A 26829-nucleotide genomic window follows, 5' to 3' on the forward strand; every position below is an offset into this window, starting at 1 on the left:
GGACTGATCCGCAAAACCCGCTAACACTACTTATTGGTTTGATTCTTGATTCCCATTATTCTTCTTCCTTGTGACCCCGTAAAATGTAGCATGTTTCTCTATATATAGACAGTGGCGGACCCAGGATTTTTTTCCTAGGGGTGCGGAAATTTTTTAAAGATTTTAGACCCCTAGATATATAAAAAAATCGGTTCATAGCGGGTCGGATCGGGTCAGGTCATGTAAAACAAGTAAAAACAAACAAACAAAGTTTCATAGCGGGTCGAATCAGATCGGGTCGGGTCCATTTCAATTCTCAAACAATCAAACCCTAGTTCCTAACTTCCTATCACATTAACAAACAAAAAAACATCAAAGTGCAAACCATCCCTACTGTTATTTCTCTTAATCATTCAATAAAAGAACAAAAAAACTTATCTATAACATACCTTGATCTTTAATTAGAATAATCCGGCGAAAAAAGTGGTTTAACCCCTTTCCTCTTGAGAAATCGTGGCATAACTTCCCTACTCATTGTTCATTCCTAATCCTATCACATACAAAATAAACAAGGATTTTCAAGTGTTCAACCATAGCCCATGTTCCTTAATTTTCAATTTATAATTTTGAATTTCAAGCCCTAGTAATTATTATTTGCCAACCGACAATCATATAATCAACAAACATGTTTGCCAACCAAAATTTTGAATTTCAAACCATAGTAATTATTATAAGCCCTAGTAAAAAACATGTACATGGTGTTACAACCATCATCAATATTCAAATCATATAGAGAGACCCTTTTGTAACCCTAAATACAACCATCATCAATGCAGCGTACCGTAATTGCATTCTTTTGCTGATGGTTTTACATGGAGAATAACGAAGTGAACCTAGATTTACATGGGTCAAATTTTCCTCTTTAATTGGAACACGAAGATTTCATTAATTTGAAAGATGGATTATACAACAATTTGTAATCAATGAAATCTTACAAATACTTTAAAATTATAGTTTGCAATAATCCCTCATCGTTTGGAAATCCTTCAGGAATCTGAGCTACAACATCTTGAATCATCAAGTTGCCGATGTTGGCTGCACTCGCATGATGAACCTTAATCTCTAAGTTTTTCATAGCATCCATTAGTCTCGCTGCCGGATGGTTAACTTCCGAAGATTGCACCCGAATTACAGCTTGTGATCCAACTATTCTAACCTCAACTTGGCTCTCAGTAACCATACAGTCAGTAGACAAATGGCTTTGGGTCATGGAGGCACCATCGTCCGCAATCAAGTGCAAGCTCTCGGCTTTCTTAGTTAAGGTTTCGATCTTGGACTTTAGTTCACCGATGTAGGTGACTGCATCAGCCAATAATGAAGCTTTGTCCATCTTTGAAACGTATGGAACCACACTTCTAAGAGCATAGAATCGTTGGTTTAACTTATCCCTGCGCTCTTTCTCCATGTCTTTGTAGTTAGGGTTTCTGTGATCGGTTATGGTGTGGTTACTCTTTTTGCGCTTCTTCCTTGGCCTGTTTTCCCTAGTTGAAGTGGAAGGGCTTTGTAGATCTAGTAACGATGAGTCTGTTGAAAGAAAGTTAGTATAAAAGTGGTTTTTATGTAAAAAGGCTGGTAATATATTAAATGTTGCAATCGTATATAGCTAGAAAATCTACAAAAAAGGAGGAGAGTTATAATTTAAAATCTTGTTGCTTTCTTCTTAGTTTTATACTCTGAAATAATTCTGTTAACTATAGAATTAAAGGGGATTGCTACACTTACTAGCTCATTTCTCCTAGGTTAGTGACAGCCGTATAAGAACATTACTTTCTATAAGATATATGCAGAGAAATAGACATGATTATATATAACAAATTACTCCCTTGTGCCTAAAATACATAGTTGCATAGAACTATAAATCGAGGCTAAGAAACTAACCTTATTAGTCTGACTCAGAGCATCAAGAAAACCTTGTTCATAAATAATATAGTAACGTTGTACAAAACCAATCCCCCCTACTTTACTTATAATGTTGTTCATAAATAATATTGTCACGTAATATCTAAAGAGCGGCCACCTAACGTCAGTGACCTTCGATTGTGGTGGTTTTAGTACGAATGTATAGTTTTTTATGTGGCTGAGCCTTGATCACCGGAGTTTGTTGGATTTTTATGTATAGTTTTTTTTAAGAAAAAAGATGAGTTGGACGCTGACAAGAGAAACCTTAAGTTAACCCCAATCAAAAAGTCCACTGATCAAAGGGGATTCTGATTTCATTAAAAGGAATTCGAGTCTTCCCTTTCTGGTGTGTTTTCTTTTAAAGTAAATCAAAGACTTTCCCATTTGTACTCCTAAATAGGTAGTTTTCAGTTTTGTGTAGTCCCATTCAAGCCAATTATAGACACATAAACATTCAACTATATGTGTATTACCTTGTTGAGCGGATGGTTGGCCTTGATGAAGATGGCTTTCTTTGATATCTGCATCACTTTCTGACATAAATAGAGACTTGGTAAGTTGAACAATACCCCAGTCCTCTTTCCATACCTCTAAAGAACCAAACTCAACAACACCCCAGGAAGTCCCAACACAGACCAACGTTCTGATTCCATGCAAAGAAACCTCTTTAGCTCTCTGGCTACCATTCATTTGCAATGCATTGTCACCAGCTAACCATACGAACGAACCGGTACCAAACGTCCCACCAACGATGTCTTCTCCAAGAACAAACGACCGCGAGGCCGATCCTATGATCAACTCGGAGGCTGTGTTGAGGCTGCTCGTCCCTTGCGATTGTTGAAAGTTCTCTAGACCTCGGAAGTAGCAGTCTCCAAAGGAAAGATAAAGATTGTTATAAGTGTCTTTAAAAGTTTGCCAAAAGATGGCATAAACCCACCCTAGACAACTTTCCACAAGGTATTTTAGTCTGTCTTGAAGTAGAGATGAAGTTTGTTGAACCAATAAAGGTGATGAAGATCCGAAGGACGCTGTTTTTTCCATGGCATATAGGTTATAATGACTGTGTGATATGTCTATTATTATATATTCTTACATAAGGAGACCGAATTCAGTAAGACACGCATGCCTATTTGAACAAGAATAGAATATGAACATGTATAACAGACGTGGGGTCATCCGTAGGCCTATTGTTGGAATTGGAATTTAGAAACTAAACCAAATAGTGAATGGAAAATCAAGAAAATATTCGTTTGAACAATTAAGGCGTGACAATAATCAGTTTTCTAGGTTTAAAAAGCAGAACAAATGAATGGGAGAGGGGGCTATGGCGTACGACCCGTCAAAAGACGCACGGTATTTGGTACTTGTATGCGTCCTAATCGTGATATGAGTCGTACGCCTATACTCCATTATTCGATTGTTTAAAAAGCATAATAAATAGTCTATTTTTGAATTATTTTCTAAGTACCTTTAAAAATATTTATGACTTGTTAGATCAAATATATTTTAAAAATCATAAAAAATGATCTAAAAAAATAAAATTGCATAAAAATATTTTTTAACTAGCAGAAATATTTCTGTACGTATTTTTATAATTGGTTGTATAACATTAGAATTCTTTGTAGTAGAGAAAATGACATATACAATTTGTTATTTTAGTACACATATAACATAATGTAAATAGCAAATGAACAGATTAAAAGAGGGAAACACGAGTATATAGTCCAACATATGATAAGTAAACAAAGGCTAAAACAATTCACACGTCAAGACTGTCTATTTGCACATTTAAGGTTTATATACGCTGCGTATAGAGCTATACACCTATACGCTACGTATAAGTTGCATGGAATTCAAAACCTGCCTAGCAATCATTGGCACAGACAACCAGGGTTTATATACGCTGCGTATAAATCAATACGCAACATATATAACCTATCAGAATTTTGTTTGGTTATTTTGATGTATTTGTGGTATAATTTCTCACCTGATTCCAACGTTAAATCGCTTAAAATATTTTTTTTTGAAAAACGTATACACGGTTCGAATATATTATATTTTTATCGTTTAAATTAAATTATTATACCACGTCTAGTGCGGTTCGAATGCTAGAAACGTTTAAATATCATACCATTAATTATTTTTAAATACTTGTGTACGATTCGAATATATTATACCATTTCCATACTATACCGTTTAAATTAAATCCGTTAAATTTTTTGAAATATCCCGGTATAGTTCGAATATATTATACCGTTTCAATTCTATTTTATTTATTTAAAATAGAAAACTTTTTTTTATAAATGTTTCTAAAAAAATCTTTATATACGCTGCGTATAGGGTTTATACGCAGCATATATAAAGGGTAAAAAAGACAATTTTACCCCTGATTTGGGCTGCGTATAGCCCCCAACCCAGGGGTAAAATAGTTTTCTACCAAACTTGCCCATATATACGCCACATACAGGGCTATACGCCGCATATAGTAAAAAAAGACCATTTAAGCCTGGATTGGGGGGCTATACGCAGCCCAAAACAGCGGTAACATTATCTTTTTGACCCTTTATATACGCTGCGTATATAAAGGGTGTATTGTTTTAAAAAACAATTTTATTCATTATTTATCGTTTTAGCAAAGTTCTATAATAAGTACTTTAAAAAAAAACATTTTTAAGTATCGTGTCATATGGTATAAGTCCGTATAAACCTCGTATAAGTCTCATATAGGTCTTGTATATGCCTATAGGCCTATATGGGACCTATACTACACCTATAGGCCTATACGGGTGTTCTATGGTATTTTATAGTATCGTATCATATTTCATCGTATCGTATAATGTATAGTATAAGTCTCGTATAAGTCTCATATAGGTCTTGTATATGCCTATAGGTCTATACGGAACCTATACTACACCTGTAGGCCTATACGGGTGTTATATGGTATCCTATAGTATCGTATCGTATCGTATTGCATCGTATCGTATCGTATAGTGTATAGTATAAGTCTCGTATAGGTTCCCTATAGGTCTTGTATATGCCTATAGGCCTACACGGGACTTAAACCACACCTATAGTTCTATACGAGGCTTATACGAGACTTATACTATATGATACTATACTATATGGGACATATACTACGCTATACAATACGATATCACACTTATAGGGTTATACGAGGTCAATACATGACCTATACTACACCTATACGATACGGTATTTATCATATAAAAATGATTAATGTTGTACAAAAAGCTAATAAGAAATACTTACGTTTTTATTTATTTAAAATAGAAAACTTTTTTTTTTTTATAAAACTTTACTAAAAACTATCAATATTGTATAAATGTTTCTAAAAAAACCTTTATATACGCTGCATATAGGTTTATACCCCAACCACGGGGTAAAACGGTCTTTTTTACCAAACTTGCCCCATATATACACAACATATAGGGCTATACGCGGCGTATAGTAAAAAAGACCATTTTACCCCTGGATTGGGGGCTATACTGTAACGCCCAGCGTTTTGATACTTTTATTATCTCGGCAAGTCTCGTCATACTTCCTATCATGTGATTCTTTTACACTCGAGACAATCGATCATAATGAGAAATGATACTATTTGAATCTTAATTTTTGTTAAACTATATGAAACTTTTACTCTATGTGATGCTTTTATGATGCTTTATATATATGAACAATGTGAATCTTGACTCTTGCGATGCTTTATAAGCAAACGATGTGTATATTCTAGAAACTTGGCACTTGTTATGCTTTGATATTTGATAAACGAGAGATTAGTTTTAACACAAATCCAAAACAAGAATTTACTCTTGTTATTGTATACCTAGGGGAATAATAATGCTATAATAATGATCACTCACAATAATACGCAACGTAACGCTTAACCTATTTCGCAAAACAAACCAAAGTCGGAAAAACTAGCAAACGAGAGTCGGCTGTCCGGATGGACATCCGCTCGGATGACCATTCGACCGGATGGCCATTCGACCGAAAAGCCATCCGATCGCCAACACTTCTCCACCGACTTAACCCATCCGATTGATGCCATTCGATTGGAGTTGTCACTGTCATCTATAAATAGGACACTTAACCCTTCATTCTCACCTTTCACTCTACCATCCGATCACACGCACTCAAGTCACTCTCAGTCACTTTAATCGCGATTCAAGGCCATTCGTAAGTATTTCTCCTCAAATCTTGTACAACCTTCATCTTTAATCACTTCTACACCATATTCTTCCTCAAAATCACACGAACACTTCAACTTTTCTCGAAAACCAACTGATTTGGACCTTTTGAAGGTGGTTTCCCCTCGGTTGCTTATGCAAACTGTTGTGGAGCACCATTTAACCAAGATTGGTTCCAGATCTAAGGGGTTTTCACACTTTTCATACAAGATCTAAAGGATTATCACACCTTCTATACCAGATCTAACGGAATTTCGCATGTTTCCGGCTCAGATCTGATAAACTTCATGTTCTGCAACTTAATTCTGAACTTTCCTTCAATTTTTATACAAAACACCGGTGAAATCGGACTCAAATAGAGTCTCGACTCATTCTTTAGTCGAGAGTCGGCTTGAAAACCGATTCCCACCGAAAAATGGACCGATTAATGGGTCCAAACATGAAATTCCGTCGAGAACAACTCGTCGGTCCGAAAGGGGTGATACCCAGTCGATCGAATGAGTTGGGTTTGGTGTGTGTCCGTTGTTTGACACGTTGTTACGCCGTCTCCGTTTACTCAGAACTTTTACTTAGAAATTTTACAAAAACTTCACACACTGACCATCTGTTCGAATGGCCATCAGATCGGATGACCATCTGACCAGATGATCTACCTATGATAACCATTGTTGTTTGCTTTTACAGGACACAATGATCAAAAACTTTAACATATCATAGACACCCACACACAATTCGAATGGTCATCCACTCGGATGACCATCTGTTCAGGGGAGCTCATCCGTTCGAATGGCCATCCGTACAGATGACCATCCGCTCAGGTAGTCTGTCAGACACTTTAACTTGATTTTCGCACTATTCGACACTCTGTTCCCAACCGGGTCAGCACTTAGAGGACTTATGCTCTGTTCCCCCGCACACAGGTTGATCCAACGCTCCCTTCGAGCCAATCCTACTGTGTTTAGGATTCTAAGCACCCACTGTGAGTATACTCGATCCCTTTTTGCTTTAACACTTTGGGATGCAACATGTATTCTATATCAAACACTTGACACTTGAAACTTGTTTATAAACATACTCTATCCGCATTAAACATGAAAACATGATACTTGTAATACTTGAGACTTTTATGCTATGTTAACGTTTGATTCTTATGTGTAGCTCGCCTTAACAATTATAACGCGATAGGGGTAACGCACCGCTCTTTGAGTCTTGGGGAGTGTTGTTAAGTTTTGATTCTTTTACCTCCTCTTTGTTACGACGAAGTAGGAAAGGCACGTTAACGCGTTGGAGACTTGGATTACCACACGAACGACGTTAACTAGCATGCCGAAACTTGTGATATGTGTTCATGTTGGATATGAGTTTTATACGTTTAAACTATTAAGCTATGTATTCAAACTAGTATACTCGCCAACATTCTGTTGATCGTATTTTAATACATGTTGCAGGTTGATAAGTTTGGACGTGAAGAAATCAAGCTAGGATGATACTTAGAAACTCATCTTAGAGAAACAATGTTCTGAAACATGTTTTGATTTATGTTTTGATACAATTTGTTTGATTAATTTGTGTATGACATTTTGATGCTTATTATAAAATCTGATTAATCTATATCGAAACAAGTAGTGTTATGGATTCTCTTGAGCAATCTGATTCGCTTAGTGTCGCGCCCCGATGTTTCCGCCATTGGTTGGGGTGTGACAGATTGGTATCTGAGCCATAACTATTGGGAATTAGGAAAAGTAGGAATCCTTATGCCTAGTCTATAGTTCTAGGAACCTTGTCTCCTATTTGTTGTTTAAAACTTATGCATTTACCTTACATGCTTCCTAGCAATTCTTCTTGATTGTTAAATTTACATGCCTTTCCTAAGGCTAACACAACACACACACTTGGATGCTTTGAAGACACTCTTGTAACAAAATCGAAACGACTCATCAAAATAGGGGTGATTCCCGCCTTTGATGACGACTTTCACTCAGCAATGCTTATATTTTGCTCGAGATTTATCCTCAAGTTAGGAGTGACATCCAAACCTTGGAGGGAAATTTCCATTTCATAATCTAGAAGGTCTTATCTTTTGATAAGTACCAACAATATTAGGGTACGATGTGACCAAGTTAGAGGTGAAACTCGCATCTTGATAACTAGTCCCACTCTTTGACTTTCAAATCTCGCCAAAGTCTCGAATTTTCCCAATCAATTAAGGACGTGTAGTAACCGAAAGGACAAATATCGTAGGTCTAATATCGATGAACCTATTTGTCTAGTAGGCCAAAGCACGTTACCTTAATTCAAAAAGGGGCTCGATTTACTTTGGTTTAGTCGACGTTTCTCTACCCGAAACAATCATGTGGTTTATGAGCCTATCTTTTATAACGATTTACATGTGGTTTTATACTTGATGCTTTGTTCATTTCAAAACTGTTACATGAATCACACTACCTCCACAATCTAAAACAATAATAATAACCCCTCGGGAACAAACTAATTTATGATGCTTTATTCATTCATACTATACTATGTGGAAGTCTCGATTAAACTATGTGAAACATGTTGAACGTTTTGTGATGTGTGAAATAACTTGAGCCTTTTATGTGATCGTGTGAAACTCTATGCTATGTTACATAATAGTGAAACTATATTATTAAACGAAACATTATGATCTAGTCTCATTCGATCCTTTCTTGGATCTTAGATGTCTTCAAGTTGTCTTTCCAACCCTCACAAGGGGTCAAAGGCTAACACTAAGAAGAAGATGATGTCTTTCATGGCTGATCAGTTAGCCCGTATTGTTCCCAAGATTGTCACCGAAATCCAGGGATCAAACACTCCTCCCTCCTCTGTTGACTTGAAAGCGGTCCAACCTAAGCCTGTGAGCTTCAACTACAAGCACTTTGTCTCTTGCAACCCTAAGCCTTTACGGGCAGTGATGGGCCGACTGCAATGCTGTAATGGTTCCACAGCATTGAAGTTACTTTCATCAACAGTGAGTGCCCTGAGCATCTCAAGACTAGGAGTGCTAGTGGTGTTTTCCAAGGCAGAGCTTTGGAATGGTGGACCAATGAGAGAAACATCCGCTCTAATGATGAAGCCTATGCTTTACAATTGGCCGAGGTTAGGGAATTGATGATCCTCGAATTCCGCCCTCCTCATGAGCAGCAGAAACTTGAGGACGAGTTCTGGCATCTAAAACAAGTTGGCGATGACAATCTGGCTTATACTACCCGTTTCAAGCAACTCATCATAATCGTACCTCACTTCGTGTCTACTCCCAAGCGCATGATCATGAAGTACATTCATGGGTTACCTCCTGCTATGCGTGATGCTATTGAAGCAGCTCAGCTCGACTCAATCGAAGAAGCTTACCGCTTTGCAGCAAGTCTGAACAACAACCGTGTTCATGATAAACAGTTTGGCACATCTGCCCCCTCAAAACCAGCTACCAGATCACGTTGAAACCCAGTGGCAACAACGGTAAGAAACGAAAGTCTCAAAACCCTGCTTGCAATGCTATTGTGCCTGCTGCTACTCCAAACCCTCCTGCTCCAGAAAACGCCAAGAAGTCATACATTGGGGTTCATCCCAAGTGTGCCACTTGCAACTATCATCACCCTGTCAACTCAACTTGTCGCCAGTGTGCCACTTACAATCGCTATGGTGACACAGCCCTTTACTATCGTCAAGCCAATCAAGTTCAGCAAACACCACGAGCTCAGCCAGCTCAACAGAACCCCAAACCAGCAAACAATGCGCGAGCCTGCTACAAGTGTGGATACACTACTCATCTCCGTCCCCAATGTCCCCAGCTGAATCAGGAGCAACAGCAAGCCGCTCGAGGACGAGCGTTTAACATCAACGCGAATCAGGCGCGTAACGACAATGATGTCGTTAATGTTACGTTTCTCGTTAATAACCTTTACGCTTCGATACTATTTGATACTGGTGCCGACAGAAGCTTTGTGTCCGTAGAATTTGAATCTTTGTTAAATTGTGCATGCTCTAAACTACCTAAGTCGTTCTCAGTCGAGATTGTCGATGGTAAGTCTATTCTTGTTGATTCTATTCTCCGTGATTGTTCCCTGACTCTTGACAATCACATTATTGACCTCATAACCATGCAATTGGATAGTTTTGATATCATAATAGGCATGGATTGGTTGCGTAAGAACCATGCCGAAATCTCTTTCCATGAGAAGTATGTTCGTTTACCTCTCCCTTCAGGTGATACCTTGCACGTCTATGGGGACCGACCTTCTAGAGGACTGAAATTGATGTCATGCACTCAAACGAATAAATGCTTACGTAAACAGTACTTTGCCTTCTTGTCCCACATAGTGGAACAAAAGGGCAAGCAAAAGAGCGTAAGTGATGTTCCAGTAGTATGTGATTTCCCTGACGTCTTTCCTGAAGAGCTTCATGGTCTCCCTCCACCTCGATCTGTTGATTTTCGTATTGATCTCATACATGGTTCGACTCCTATTGCCAAGGCTCCTTACCGACATGCACCCTCTGAGATGCAAGAATTATCTAGTCAACTGCAAGAACTACTCGATAAAGGTTTTATACATCCAAGTACCTCACCTTAGGGTGCTCCTGTGTTATTCGTCAAGAAGAAAGATGGTTCGTTTCGCATGTGCATCGACTACCATGAACTTAACAAACTCACCATTAAGAATCGTTATCCTCTCCCCCGTATCGACGATCTTTTTGACCAGTTATAAGGCGCAAGTTGTTTCTCTAAAATCGACCTTCGATCTGGTTATCATCACTGATGTGTGTAAAATGCAACATATAAATTACATCAAATGAGGCATAAAACTAACCCTTTTTAAGTACTAATGTTGGAAAAAAAGTGTTTTTGTCTTCCTTTTGTATTTTCAGGATTAAATGAGCTCGAATTAACAAAAGAAGCAAAAAGGCGGCTAAATCTAACATAAATACAAGAAAAGGAACATAAGTGGATTGCCCGACCCCTCGACAGCATCCTCCCGAGCAAAACAGAGAAGGCAGAAGACTGAACACGCCCCGTGCTCAGCCAGCATGGGGCCGTGCCCAAGAAGCAGCAGATAAGACAAACCTATATAAGCTTCTATTGCCCACCACGGGGTCGTGCCCAGTGAACACGGGGGCGTGGCGAATGTACTGCAGGCGCATTCATTGTAATTGCGAATTACAATTAATGAGGAGAGAGATTGTCAGACGGGCACGGGGCCGTGTGCAGCGGACACGGGGCCGTGCCCAGGCTTCTGTTCAGCCTATAAATAGGAGTGCTTGGCTTCATTGCAACTCATCCCTTGGCACACCACCTCTCCCACCACCATCACAACACCATCATCTACCAACATCATCCATTGTCCATCATAGAGTGTGTGAGTCGTCTCAGGATCCAAGATTGATCGTAAGATTCTTGACAATCAAGGCCATGTTTGCCTAAGTCTCTTACATCACTTGGTGAAGACAAGTGTTTAGTATAATACTTTTTATTTTTTATCTTTTGCACTTTTTATTTGGTTTTGTATTAATGACTTTAATAACTAGTTGCTTATGTTGAAGGTGATTCTTCCTTATCGTTTGTCCGTGGTGTCTTGGCATTATTTTACTGTCTATATAAAATAAAAGATTTTCAGCATTCATATCCCCACGGTCTATATGGAGGTATGTTGGCTACCTGGTCGGGGGTTAAGGGAACGGTTTGGTAAGGGTCTTGCCCTTGTTCAGCGTTTAGAGGTCCTGCAAGGGACCTGGGTCAAATTTAGTAGGATCTCCTTCAATACCTATAGGTATTGGATGGCGGGGATCCAAACTCTTTGACCCCCTCATAAGTTAACTACTATTAATACTATAACCCGGCTATTTAGGACTGTATCTCTGCTGACTCAGACTACTTAGTCGAGGGTAACGTCACCTCCAAAAGAGGGGCCTACCATAATTTGCATTAATAACTTAATTCGTTATCTTTCAATAATCCAACCCTTTAGGATTGTATCCTTGCTGACTAAAACTACTGGGTTGAGGGTAACGTCGCCTTCAAAAGAGGGGCCTACTACAATAACTAAGATAAACTCTTAAACAAGTGCAAAAGTGCGAAAATAATCAAAGGTTATACTAATACACGAGTCGGATCCAAGTGATTCATCTTGTCTATCTGTTTTTATTTTTATTTTTATTTTTCAGCATTTAGTTAGTTTTTATTTTCTTAGTTTAAAAATCTTTTCTAACATTTTGATTTGATTAGACGTTGAGGATAAACCGGTACTAAAAGCTCTTGTGTCCTTGGATGACCTCGGTATCTTACCAACACTATACTACGTCCACGATGGGTGCACTTGCCCATATGTGTGTTTAGTGTTAGTGAATATCGTGTTTTATAAATTTAAAACTTGGCTAACAGTGTAAAAAGGGCTTAAAATATACATCTAAAATATATACACACTGACACGCATCAAGTTTTTGGCGCCGTTGCCGGGGACACAAGGATCTTAAGAAAGCTTAAAATCGAAGGCCTAATCAGTTTTTCAAAACCTTTTTAAAACGCGCGCACATTTTTCTGCATTTTAGTTTAGTTTGCATTAACAGTAGCCTGAACACGGGGCCGTGCTCACTGAACACGCCCCCGTACTGCATATTTTTAGTTAGATACCCAGATACAGAGCCTGAACATGGGGTCGTGCTCACTGAACACGCCCCCGTGTCCAACGAGACCAGTAACTTTAATTAAAACGCCCAGATACAGACCCTGAACACGGGGCCGTGTTCACCCAACACGGGGCCGTGTCCAGCCTCTGTTTCCGTTTTTATTTTTTTTTTCTGGTCCCGAGACTCAGTTGTGGTCTGTTGAGTGATCCCTATGGATCAATACTCAGGAGGTTACAACTACACCTATGAGGAGGATGATTATATGAGAGACTATTGCACTAATTGTGGTAACCCGCACTCGGTACAATATTGTAACTTGTTTCAACCATCCACTTCATACAACCATTATGAGAAGCCCAGGTACGAGCCATCAACTTCATACACATCCTATGAAGACCAAAGGTATGAACCTCCTCCCTCATACTCATATTTTGATGAACCAAGGAATGAGCCTTCATACTCATACTTTGAAGAGTCGAGATATGAGCCACCACCTTCATATACTTATTATGAGGAACCATGGCGTGAACAACCCACCTCATATGAGTACTATGAAGAACAAAATTTCGACCCTTATCCATCATATACTTACAATGAAGAACAATGGTGTGAACCATCTACTTCATATGGGTACTATGAGGAACCAAGGATCGAACAACCGGATTCAAGCTTTGAGGATCCCAATCCTTTCTCTATTACCGAAGTGACCGATAGGATATTAGAACACATTAAAACTATCGAACGATGCATAAAAGAATCTCGCGCAAGGGAAGAGGAGTCCCGCGCAAGAGAATAATTAAAAAAAAGAAGAAACGATAAATGAGGAATTAAAAATGGAAGAACAAATAAGTGAAAAACTGATACATGAGTTAAACAACGAAAGGGGTGAGGTCGATAACGATAAAATTCAAGAAGAGTCTAATTTAGAAAAAAATTAATCTCTTGTCACCTTCTTTTGAAAATCATTGTTTAGTAACCCCTCATGCTAAGTTTTTAAAAGAGCTAAACACTAATACTAAAATTGAAGAAATGGTAAGTGTTAAGTTAACTAATGATCAAACTTCACTAATAAAAGAAGATCCTTTTGAAATTAACATTACACCGGTTCCATGTTTCTTTCAAAATTCATTTATTAGTAATATCACCATTGATAAAGATCTTTGTGTTAACATAATGCCTAACTACATTTTTGAAAAGTTAAGTATTAGTGATTTCGCTCCACTTCAAATACCCATTTTTCTATCCGATCGGAAAGTAATAAAATCAATCGGTGTAGTTGAGGATGTCTTGGTTCAAGCAAATCAAATGGTTATTCCAACCGACTTTGTCATCCTCGATGACGCTCCTCTAGTCTTGGGAAAACCTTTTGTGAAAACTCATGAAGCTTTGAAAAACCGGAAATTCAATAATCTACCTTTTCGATTAGGGGCATTCAAAAGGAACATAGATCTTGAGTGTTCAATGAAATATCCTTTTGGCAATAATGACCCCCTAATTGAAGATGAAGATGAGCCACCCGATACAACTGAAGAAGATGACCACTTTGTTGAAGAAGAGGTCGCCATAGAACAAACCTTTAAGATTCTTGACCTAGATGAGCCGCAAAATAAGGTGTCTCCTAAAGACCCACCCATTGAGCTCAAAGAACTTCCTAAAGGTTTGGAATATGCTTTTCTAGACAAAGATGGTAATTTACCTGTAATTATTTCGTCTAAATTAAGTAGCATAGAAAAAGAAAAATTAGTTAATCTTCTTAAAAAAACACAAAAATGCGATCGCTTGGAAGCTTGTAGATATTAAAGGAATAAATCCTTCCATGTGCACGCACAAAATTTTAATGAATGATGACTACAAAACAGTAATACAACCACAACGAAGAGTAAATCCAAATGTGCAAGAAGTGGTTAAAAATGAGGTCATCAAGCTACTTGAGGTCGGACTAATCTATCCTATCTCCGATAGTCCATGGGTAAGTCCCCTCCAAGTAGTCCCAAAGAAAGGAGGTATGACGGTAATAACTAATGAAAAAAATGAATTAATACCGACAAGAACCGTCACAGGATGGAGAGTTTGTATAGACTATTGACGATTAAATGAAGCAACAAGGAAAGACCACTTTCCTTTGCCTTTCATTGATCAAATGTTAGAACGACTATCCGGTCATAAATTTTACTGTTTCTTGGATGGTTTTTCAGGTTACTTTCAAATCCCGATAGCACCTGAAGACCAAGAAAAGACGACTTTCACATGCCCCGACGGAACTTTCGCCTATCGACGCATGCCATTCGGTCTATGTAATGCACCAGCAACATTCCAACGATGTATGATGGCCATTTTTCATGACATGATAGAAAAGACAATGGAAGTCTTCATGGACGACTTTTCTATCTTTGGAGATTCATATGACCAATGCCTCGATAACCTTGAACGAATGCTATCCCGATGTGAGGAAACTAACCTCGCGCTTAACTGGGAAAAATGCCATTTCATGGTAACAGAGGGAATAGTACTCGGACATAAAATCTCAAGCAAAGGAATGGAAGTTGATCGAGCAAAAATAGAAACTATTTCTCGATTACCTCCACCATCCTCCGTTAGAGCAATCAGAAGTTTCCTAGGGCATGCCGGATTTTATAGAAGGTTTATCAAAGACTTTTCAAAAATTTCAAGACCTCTAACAAAATTACTTGAAAAAGATGCACCTTTCATCTTTGACAAGGAATGCAATCAAGCATTTCTAACCCTCAAGGAAATGCTAGTCAATGCACCTATCATGATAGCCCCTGATTGGAAACTTCCTTTCGAAATCATGTGTGATGTAAGTGACTTTGCTGTTGGAGCAGTCATGGGACAAAGAAAAGAAAAGCATTTCCACCCAATTTATTATGCTAGTAAAACACTAAACGATGCACAAGAAAATTACACAACTACTGAAAAAGAGTTACTAGCTGTGGTATTTGCTTTTGATAAATTCCGTTCTTACCTTGTTCTTTCTAAAACTGTAGTCTATACAGATCATGCAGCTATTCGATACCTCTTCAAGAAACAAGACGCAAAACCCCGTTTGATCAGATGGATTCTACTCCTCCAAGAATTCGACATTGAAATCAAAGAAAAAAGAGGAGCAGAAAACACTGTTGCAGATCATCTTTCACGCCTAGAAGACCCAGCTTTGGAGGCAACCAGGGACGAACAGATCAACGAAAAATTTCCCACAGAATCCTTGGAAATGATGGAGAGCAGACAAGAACCATGGTATGCCGACTATGCTAATTACTTAGCTAGCGGTATAGTCACCAAAGGATGGCCGCATCATCAAAGAAAGAAATTCTTTGCTGATGTAAAGCATTACTTTTGGGAAGACCCTTATCTTTTCAAAATGTGTGCCGACCAACTCATCCGAAGGTGTGTCCATGGTAGTGAAGCACGAAGGATTCTCCGTCATTGTCATGAAGGTCCATACGGAGGACATCATGGTGCCGCTAGTACCGCACGAAAGGTATTTGATTCAGGATTTTATTGGCCAACCATTTACAAAGATGCCCAAGATCTTGTAAAGACATGTGATGCTTGCCAAAGATCAAGTAATATTTCTTCCAAGAACGAAATGCCTCAGAACGGCATTCTCGTTTATGAAATTTTTGATGTGTGGGGGCTCGATTTCATGGGACCCTTCTCACCGTCAAAAGGAAACAAATATATACTTGTAGCGGTTGATTACTTGTCTAAATGGGCGGAGGCCGAAGCTCTTCCAACAAACGATGGAAGAGTAGTGGTAAAATTTCTGAAAAAATTATTCTCTCGTTTTGGAACACCAAAAGCTTTGATAAGTGATAGGGGTACCCATTTTTGCAACCATCAACTCGAAAAAATCTTAACAAGGTATGGGGTCTATCACCGGGTCTCAACAGCATATCACCCTCAAATGAATGGACAAGCCGAAGTGACTAACCGAGGTTTAAAACGAATACTTGAAAAAACCGTAGGTTTAAATAAAAAGGAATGGGCTGATAAATTAGATGATGCTTTATGGGCTTTTCGAACTGCTTATAAAACCACTATAGGCACAACCCCATATAAGCTCGTCTATGGAAAAAGTTGTCATTTGCGATTAGAAATAGCTCACAGGGCCTACTGGGCAATAAAAAGCGTAAACTTAGATTTAGAAACTGCAGGTAAAAATCGATTTTGTCAAATGAATGAATTAGACGAATTAAGGAATTATGCATACTCTAACTCCGAAATTTATAAGGAAAGATTAAAAAATTTACATGACAAATATATTAAGCCTAATGAATTTCGAGTAGGAGACCAAGTTCTGTTGTTTAATTCACGACTTCGATTATTTTCGGGTAAACTAAAATCTAGGTGGTCAGGACCTTTTTCCATCACCCATGTTTTTCCTCACGGTGCAGTAGAAATTAAAGCTCGAAATGGGATTCCATTTAAAGTCAATAGCCAACAGCTGAAACTCTACCGAGGATCCATTGAGGATGAAGAGGAAGAGATCTCACTTCAAACGGTTAACGAATGAAAAGCACCAACATCATACCCGGTATGTTACGAACAAGTGAGTATACATCGAAACCGGTAAGTCTTCTAACCATGTTTTCGGAAAAACGGGCACTCACACGAGCACAAAAAAAATTTAAAACTTTTGCTCGGCACGGGGCCGTGTCGACGCAACTGTCGGGATAAAACCCTCTTTTCATAACAGTTACCTCATTCCACACGCCCCGTTTTGCTGAAAACGCTATGGTTCAAGGCGATTTTCCGCAGATTTCCGACGTTACCTCCACGTTTAACAACATCAAGGTATGATTCTATCATCATTAGTAGTTAGATTAGTTACTTGCATGTAGTTAAACATCAAAAATTTGGGGAAAATCTAGGGTTCTTCAAGTTCATCCGGATCGAACTTCAAATTTTTGATATAATCTGTTAGTATTAGTTTAGATTAGTGTAATGGGAAGTAAATACACTTGTATTGTTGATAGATTTTCCCTATTTCTCACAAAAACCTCAAAACCTTGTTTTTGAACCGAAAAAGATAAAATTGAAGGGGTAAACGGGTTGTTTTGGGAAAAACAGAACTTGGGGTTTCATTTTCGGGGGAAACCGCTCCTACTTGGCTAAAAATTTTCAGATTTTCAGGACTGGGACGAAAAATGAAGATTTTGAGTAACAGACGTCTGGACACGGGGTCGTGCCCGCTGAACACGGGGCCGTGTCCAGCTCACTGTTTGCAGTTTCTTTTGAAAATCTCACTGTTTCGTGCTAACTTTTGGTGTATTCTTTCAGATGTCGAAGTTCACAAGGTTTAACGCGAATGAGCTCGACGCTAGGGCAAGATACGAGCTACTTCAAACAAGGCCTGAGGAGTACCCCAGACAAGCATGCACGGACCTATTAACCTTGGTAAACCAGCTGGACCGATTCAACAACATTGTTACGGGACCACTAAGAGTTGCATTAACCACTCGGCTTCGGTCGGTGCATCAATGCACCATGGAGTTCTATAGTACTTTTACCTTCACTTCAAGGTGTGACCTGTTCGATAATGAAGGGGTTGCATTTCGATGTGGTGGGACGAATTACTCAATCTCTATGGCACAATTCGGGGCAATAGTAGGACTGTACGCGGAAGAAGAATCGGGGAACGAGGCAAATACCGGGGGATTACGAGATTTGGATGAAAATGAACATCAAGCCGCATGGGCCCAAAACGGTGAAGGAATCTACAACCCTAGCAGCACCAAGAGTACTAAGCTGAGGGATCCACTCTATCGCTACATTCATAGGCTCCTCACCTACTCTCTTAGCCAGCGTCACGACAGTAGTGGCGTTGTGGGGTTGAAAGATTTGGTAGTCCTTCACTGCATCCACAACCGAAGGGCCCTCGATGTTCCATACCTCCTGCTGCGAAACATGCATCTGAACCGCCTTGCTCGCGCTCCAACACCTATCTTCTTCGGAGGGTGGGTGTACCGCCTCTTCAAGCACTTCACGCGCATCCCTAGGTCCTTTGAAAGGAGCCCATGGTCGGGACGAGTTGACTATCACATTTGCCGAGCCATGAACTTACTTTATGAGGCGGAAGACGGGTCAGTGAGCTTTCAGAGGATGCAGGGCCATGCATGGAACCCACAGGAGGCCCTAGTTCTTCACGCTCCACCTCCTCATTATCAGTATCAACCCCATGGTGATCCGGGTCAATCCTCCTCACAAGGAGGCGGTTTTCCTAACCTTCAAAGTTTACATGATCTTTTGCAGGAAAACCTCATGTGCACTAGGAACACCTACAACCTTGCCAATAATAGATACCACCGGGTCGGAGCTATCGAACGAAACATCAACGATATACAAGACGACATCGGCAGCATCCGGGAGTATATGGCGGGTCATGGGGATGGAGGTGATGACAGCGATGAGGACATGGACTAGGGGGTTGAAGGAGCAGGAGCGGGGTGATGACGAACCCACAGGTTAAGGCCCCTTTATCTATCGAAACAATTTGTGGCCTGCGTGCCAAGTGTTGAACAATTTACTTTCCCTAACTTCTTTTATTTTCTGGTTTATTTTTCTTTTACTCTATGGTTTGAACAATTAACTTTGGTAATTTAGGATTTTGGTATTGCTTGGTGTGGTATTTAGTGATGAAACAGGTACAAACCAAGGCTTAGAGTGCTAAGCATTAGCACTCATAAAGCCAGGATGGGAAAACCGGAGGAAGGAACCTATTTTTCAGGCTTACAGACTGTCCACACGGGGACGTGTCCAGCCGACACGCCCCCGTGCTCTCCTCCCAGACCTGCTGTTTGGTTACTTTTCTGCAGATTTTTGCCAGACACGGGGCCGTGCCTAGCCACCACGCCCCCGTGTCCATCTTCTGTAAGTTTTCATTACTGGCAGTTCACCACGAGGTCGTGTCCAACGGACACGGGGCCGTGTCCAGACTGCCAGTAACATAAATTTTTGCTTTTAAACACCATGTTACACATTCAATCAACTAAAAAATTTATTTTTGGGACACATTGAGGACAATGTGTAATTTAAGTGTGGGGGGGGGGGATGCTAAAACCTTGAATTTTGCAAGTCCTAATAACAAGCCTTACACAAAACTCTATTGGAACCGCTAATCACCCCCAAATTTTTTTTCAAAAATTTTCAATTTTTTTACTTGTCTAAAGTTTAAGTTGGGAATTCTAAGACCAACTAGGTTATATTTTTACAAATTTACAACCGATAGCGTCGTGATAAAAAGAACCAACATAAGAAAATTATGAAACGGCATGACAAGCCTAGTTAAAATTCGATTATATATACTTGATCACATAGAAAAACCCATTCCCACAAAAAGTGAGTTTTGAGCCTTTATTGAGCATACAAATATACATATTTACGCTAAATGCTCATTTTTCGTTTCTTGTGTGAATAGCCGCTTGGTTCTTACGACTCTAGAACTTGCCACGACAATTCATTCCCGGTCCTTACCAACTTAAACCCAAGTAAGTAAATGATGGAGGCATTAGGACTAACCCCTTTTTCTTTCAAAACCATTATTTTTATTTTTCTTTTCACTTACCCAAAAACTCCCCCTAGTTAACCCCTTTGAGCCTAACCTTTTCATTTCATACCCCCAAAAACCCTTTTTACCCACCAAAAAACCCTTTTTATTTTTACCCTTTATTTTAGTAACAAGCTCGGTTTTCATGTGACTAAAAAAAATGAATGATGAAGTTAGAAATAAACAAACAAAGCTCTTAAAACAAAAGCTTGTTTGAAGAAATACTTCATTAAGAATAAAAAGTCACTAAAACAAAATGTTTTACAAAAACCGACGCTTTTTACGCTTTTCGCCATTTACTAACCACTAACCCAACTACCCACCTTTAGCCCAAGCCTTTACCCAAAAAGTCCTCTCGATATTTACAAAGGTAACAAGTTAAAAAGGAGGAGGATTGATTGCTTGGCAAGCCTATGGTAGGAATAAGTTCCATGCCGCTCTCGAGTGATTCACTAAAAAAATTACACCTTCGGCCGAGTGTGAGTGATTTCTCCCGTGAGGTATGTGAACTTGTATATAAATGGAATTTTAAAAAAAAGGCATGCTATGCCCAAATAAGTAATTTCTCTTATGAAAAGTTCTAAATAAATCATAATGAATAGGATTGTAAATAAATAAAAATAAAACCCAATAAGGATCTTGGATTCCCGACACTCTATGACAAGCCAAAACCTTCTCTTCTACCCATTCCATTTGGGAGTGTAAGCCACATATTAAAGAGTTTTGCTTGAGGACAAGCAAAAATTCAAGTGTGGGGGTATTTGATGTGTGTAAAATGCAACATATAAATTACATCAAATGAGGCATAAAACTAACCCTTTTTAAGTACTAATGTTGGAAAAAAAGTGTTTTTGTCTTCCTTTTGTATTTTCAGGATTAAATGAGCTCGAATTAACAAAAGAAGCAAAAAGGTGGTTAAATCTAACATAAATACAAGAAAAGGAACATAAGTGGATTGCCCGACCCCTCGACAGCATCATCCCAAGCAAAACAGAGAAGGCAGAAGACTGAACACGCCCTGTGCTCAGCCAGCACAGGGCCGTGCCCAAGAAGCAGCAGATAAGACAAACCTATAGAAGCTTCTATTGCCCACCACGGGGCCGTGCCCAGTGAACACGGGGGCGTGGCGAAAGTACTGCAGGCGCATTAATGTAATTGCGAATTACAATTAATGAGGAGAGAGATTGTCAGACGGGCACGGGGCCGTGTGCAGCGGACACGGGGCCGTGCCCAGGCTTCTGTTCAGCCTATAAATAGGAGTGCTTGGCTTCATTGCAACTCATCCCTTGGCACACCACCTCTCTCACACTTCATCCACCACCCACCACCATCACAACACCATCATCCACCACCATCATCCATTGTCCATCATAGAGTGTGTGAGTCGTCTCGGGATCCAAGATTGATCGTAAGAGTTCTTGACAATCAAGGCCATGTTTGCCTAAGTCTCTTACATCACTTGGTGAAGACAAGTGTTTAGTATAATACTTTTTATTTTTAATCTTTTGCACTTTTTATTTGGTTTTGTATTAATGACTTTAATAACTAGTTGCTTATGTTGAAGGTGATTCTTCCTTATCGTTTGTCCGTGGTGTCTTGGCATTATTTTACTGTCTACATAAAATAAAAGATTTTCACCATTCATATATCCACAGTCTATATGGAGGTATGTTGGCTACCTGGTCGGGGGTTAAGGGAACGGTTTGGTAAGGGTCTTGCCCTTGTTCAGCGTTTAGAGGTCCTGCAAGGGACCTGGGTCAAATTTAGTAGGATCTCTTTCAATACCCATAGGTATTGGATGGCGGGGATCCAAACTCTTTGACCCCCTCATTAGTTAACTACTATTAATACTATAACCCGGCTATTTAGGACTGTATCCTTGCTGACTCAGACTACTTAGTCGAGGGTAACGTCACCTCCAAAAGAGGGGCCTACCATAATTTGCATTAATAACTTAATTCGTTATCTTTCAATAATCCAACCCTTTAGGATTGTATCCTTGCTGAATCAAACTACTGGGTTGAGGGTAACTTCGCCTTCAAAAGAGGGGCCTACTACAATAACTAAGATAATCTCTTAAACAAGTGCAAAAGTGCGAAAATAATCAAAGGTTATACTAATACACGAGTCGGATCCAAGTGATTCATCTTGTCTATCTGTTTTTATTTTTATTTTTATTTTTCAGCATTTAGTTAGTTTTTATTTTCTTAGTTTAAAAATCTTTTCTAACATTTTGATTTGATTAGACGTTGAGGATAAACCGGTACTAAAAGCTCTTGTGTCCTTGGACGACCTCGGTATCTTACCAACACTATACTACGTCCACGATGGGTGCACTTGCCCATATGTGTGTTTAGTGTTAGTGAATATCGTGTTTTATAAATTTAAAACTTGGCTAAAAGTGTAAAAAGGGCTTAAAATATACATCTAAAATATATACACACTGACACGCATCAATCACCTCCGTGTTCTCGAAGAAGATATCCCCAAGATCGCATTTTGCACTCGTTATGGGCACTACGAGTTCGTGGTTATGCCTTTTGGTTTGACCAATGCACCCGCCGTGTTCATGGACCTTATGAATCGTGTTTGTAAACCTTACTTGAATCGTTTTGTTATAGTCTTTGTTGATGATATTCTTATTTATTCAAAAACCCGAGCTGATCATGAACAACATTTACGCCTTATATTAGAACTTTTATATGGTGAACCCTTATACGCAAAGTTTTCTAAGTGCAAATTTTGGATTAATGAAGTACAATTTCTTGAACACGTTGTTAGCAAACAAGGAATTCATGTTGACCCTTCCAAGATTGAAGCAGTGAAGAATTGGATCACGCCTAAATCTGCAGCTGAGATTCGTTCCTTCTTGGGATTAGCAGGTTATTACCGTCGATTCATCTCGGACTTTTCGAAGATCGCCATCCCTCTTACTTCGTTAACTCAGAAGGAGAAACCTTTTGCTTGGGGCCCTGAGCAAGAGGAATCTTTTCAAACTCTTAAGAACCTGCTTTGTAACGCTCCTGTACTTGCTCTCCCTGATGGGAATGACGATTTTGTGGTGTATTGCGATGCCTCGACCCGTGGTCTTTGCTGTGTGCTCCTGCAGTGGGACAAGGTCATCGCTTATGCTTCCCGACAGCTCAAAGTACATGAGAAAAACTATACTACGCACGATTTAGAGCTTGGCGCAGTTGTTTTTGCGTTAAAGATTTGGCGACACTACCTATATGGTACTAAGTGTGTGGTTTTCACTGACCATAAGAGCCTGCAGCACATCTTCAACCAAAAAGAACTGAATATGTGTCAACGACGATGGGTAGAGTTGCTTAACAACTATGACTGCGAGACTCGCTACCATCCTGGCAAGGCGAATATCGTGGCTGATGCTCTTAGTCGTAAGACTCATGTTAGTAGCATCCGCTGTTTTCAGACCACTAGCGATCTTCATGGTTGTATCCGTGAAGCTCAATACTCGTTAGCCAACGAAGGTAGTCTAATCGTTGAAATATGAGGTGCTTCTATAGACCAGCTTACGACGAAGTCTGATGGACTTTAATACTATCTCAATCGCATCTGGGTGCCAGATCGCGACAATCTCTGTGAGCTCATCATGAATGAGGCTCACAAATCCCGATACTCGATTCATCCAGGTGCTGATAAGATGTACCATGACCTGCGTAGGTCTTACTGGTGGCCTGGTATGAAAAAGGATATCGTTGCTTACGTTTCGAAGTGTCTCACTTGCTCAAAGGTTAAAGCCGAACATCAACGTCCTTCAGGTCTTCTAGAACAACCTGAAATCCCCGTATGAAATGGGATAGCATTGCCATAGATTTCATAGCCAAAGTCCCTCGTACACCTTCCGGTCATGATAGTATTTGGGTAATCATCGACCGTTTGACCAAATCAGCCCACTTTCTTCCTATTCGTGAAGATTTCAAAGTGGAGAAACTTGCTCGAATCTACACTGATGAAATCATATGTCGTCATGGTATACCTATTGACATAATCTCTGACCACGATGGTCGCTTCACTTCACGTCTTTGCCAAACTTTTCAGTCCGCAATGGGTTCTCACTTGAATCTTAGCACAACTTTTCATCCTCAAACAGATGGACAGACTGAACGCACTATTCAAACCCTAGAGGATATGATCCGTTCTTGTGTCATCGACTTTGGTGGTAATTGGGATATACATTTACCATTGATCAAGTTCTCGTACAACAACAGCTACCATTCCAGTATTCAGATGGCTCCTTTCGAAGCTTTATACGGTCGCAAGTGCCGATCTCCCCTCAGTTGGCATGAGATTGGTGACAAGCAACTTACTGGCCCTGAGATCATTTAAGGGACGATGGATAAGATTCTTCAGATCCGCGATAACTTGATCAAGGCTAGAGGAGACAAAAGATCTATGTTGACAAAAGGCGTAAGCCTCTGGAATTCAATGTTAGAGATCACGTTCTACTCAAAGTATCTCCATGGAAAGGAGTGATACGTTTTGGTAAAAAGGGAAAGCTTGCCCCTTGCTATGTGGGTCCTTTCAAGATACTCGAGAGGGTTGGCAAGGTGGCTTACCGACTCGATTTGCCTCAAGAGCTTAGCAACGTACATCCGACATTCCATGTCTCTAATCTCAGGAAGTGTTTAGCAGATGAGGAACTTCAGGTTCCCATCGAAGACCTGCAAATAAACGAGACCCTTCATTTTGTGGAGAAATCGGTCGAAATCATGGACTGAGGTACCAAGCGGCTAAGGCGCAGCAAAATTTCCATAGTCAAGGTTCGTTAGGAAGGAAATCTTGGCGCCGAATTCACTTGGGAACTCGAGAATGAAATGAAAACCAAGTATCCACACCTCTTTGTTCAGTCTTACTCTTAGATTTCGGGGACGAAATCTCCTAAAGGTGGGGAGACTGTAACGCCCAGCATTCCGATACTTTTATTATCTCGGCAAGTCTCGTCATACTTCCTATCGTGTTTGCTTTTACACTCGAGACGATCGATCATAATGAGAAATGATACTATTTGAATCTTAATTTTTTGTAAAACTATGTGAAACTTTTACTCTATGTGATGCTTTTATGATGCTTTATATATATGAACGATGTGAATCTTGACTTTTGCGATGCTTTATAAGCAAATGATGTGTATATTCTAGAAACTTGACACTTGTTATGCTTTGATACTTGATAAACGAGAGACTAGTTTTAACACAAATCCGAAACACGAAGTTACTCTTGTTATTGGATAACTAGGGGAATAATAATGCTATAATAATGATCACTCACAATAATACGCATCGCAACGCTTAACCTAGCTCGCAAAACAAAGCAAAGTCGGAAAAACTAGCAAATGAGAGTCAGCTGTCCGGATGGACATCCGCTCGCATGACCATCCGACCGGATGAGTCGACCGAAAAGCCATCCGATCGCCTGCACTTCTCCACCGACTTAACCCATCCGATCGATGCCATTCGATTGAAGTTGTCACTGTCATCTATAAATAGGACACTTAACCCTTCATTCTCACCTTTCACTCTGCAATTCGATCACACGCACTCAAGTCACTCTCAGTCATTTTAATCGTGATTCAAGGCCATTTCGTAAGTATTTCTCCTCAAATCTTGTACAACCTTCATCTTTAATCACTTCTACACCATATTCTTCATCAAAATTGCATGAAAACTTCAACTTTTCTCGAAAACCAACTGATTTGGACATTTTGAAGGTGTTTTCCACTCGGTTGCTTATGCAAACTATTATGGAGCACCATTTAACCAAGATTGGTTCCAGATCTAAGGGGTTTTCACACTTTTCATACAAGATCTAAAGGATTATCACATCTTCTATACCAGATCTAACGGAATTTCGCATGTTCCCGCTCAGATCCGATAAACTTCATGTTCTGCAACTTATTTCAGAACTTTCCTTTAATTTTTATACAAAACACGGGTGAAATCAGACTCAAACAGAGTCTCGACTCATTCTTTAGTCGAGAGTCGGCTTGAAAACCGATTCCCACCGAAAAATGGACCGATTAACGGGTCCAAAAATGAAATTCCACCGAGAACAGCTCGTCAGTCCGAAAGGGGTGATACCCAGTCGATCGAATGAGCTGGGTTTAGCGTGTTTCCGTTGTTTGACACGTTGTCACGCCGTCTCCGTTTACTCAGAACTTTTACTTAGAAATTTTACAAAAACTTCACACACTGACCATCTGTTCGAATGGCTATCCGATCGGATGACCATCCGACCAGATGATCTACCTATGATAACCATTATTGTTTGCTTTTACAGGACAAAATGATAAAAAACTTTAACAGATCACAGGCACCCATACACTGTTCGAATGGCCATCCGTTCGAATGGTCATCCACTCGGATGACCATCCGTCCGGATGACCATCCGCTCAGGTTTTAACTCGATTTTCGCACTATTCGACACTCCATTCCCGATTGGGTAATGACTTAGAGG

General features: G+C 39.6%; 1 protein-coding gene across 1 annotated transcript; it reads right to left on the reverse strand.

The window, feature by feature from the left end:
- Positions 1-970: 970 nt before the first annotated feature.
- LOC110932448 (transcription factor bHLH14) lies at positions 971-2979 on the reverse strand. The gene is made up of 2 exons (XM_022175781.1): positions 2412-2979; positions 971-1563 (listed from the first exon to the last, which is right to left on the reverse strand). The coding sequence occupies exons 1-2, from the start codon at positions 2977-2979 to the stop codon at positions 971-973; spliced, it is 1161 nt and encodes a 386-aa protein (XP_022031473.1).
- Between the last annotated feature and the right edge of the window lie 23850 nt (positions 2980-26829).

This window comes from Helianthus annuus, chromosome 3 (assembly GCF_002127325.2).
Source record: "Helianthus annuus cultivar XRQ/B chromosome 3, HanXRQr2.0-SUNRISE, whole genome shotgun sequence".
Lineage (NCBI taxonomy): Eukaryota > Viridiplantae > Streptophyta > Magnoliopsida > Asterales > Asteraceae > Helianthus > Helianthus annuus.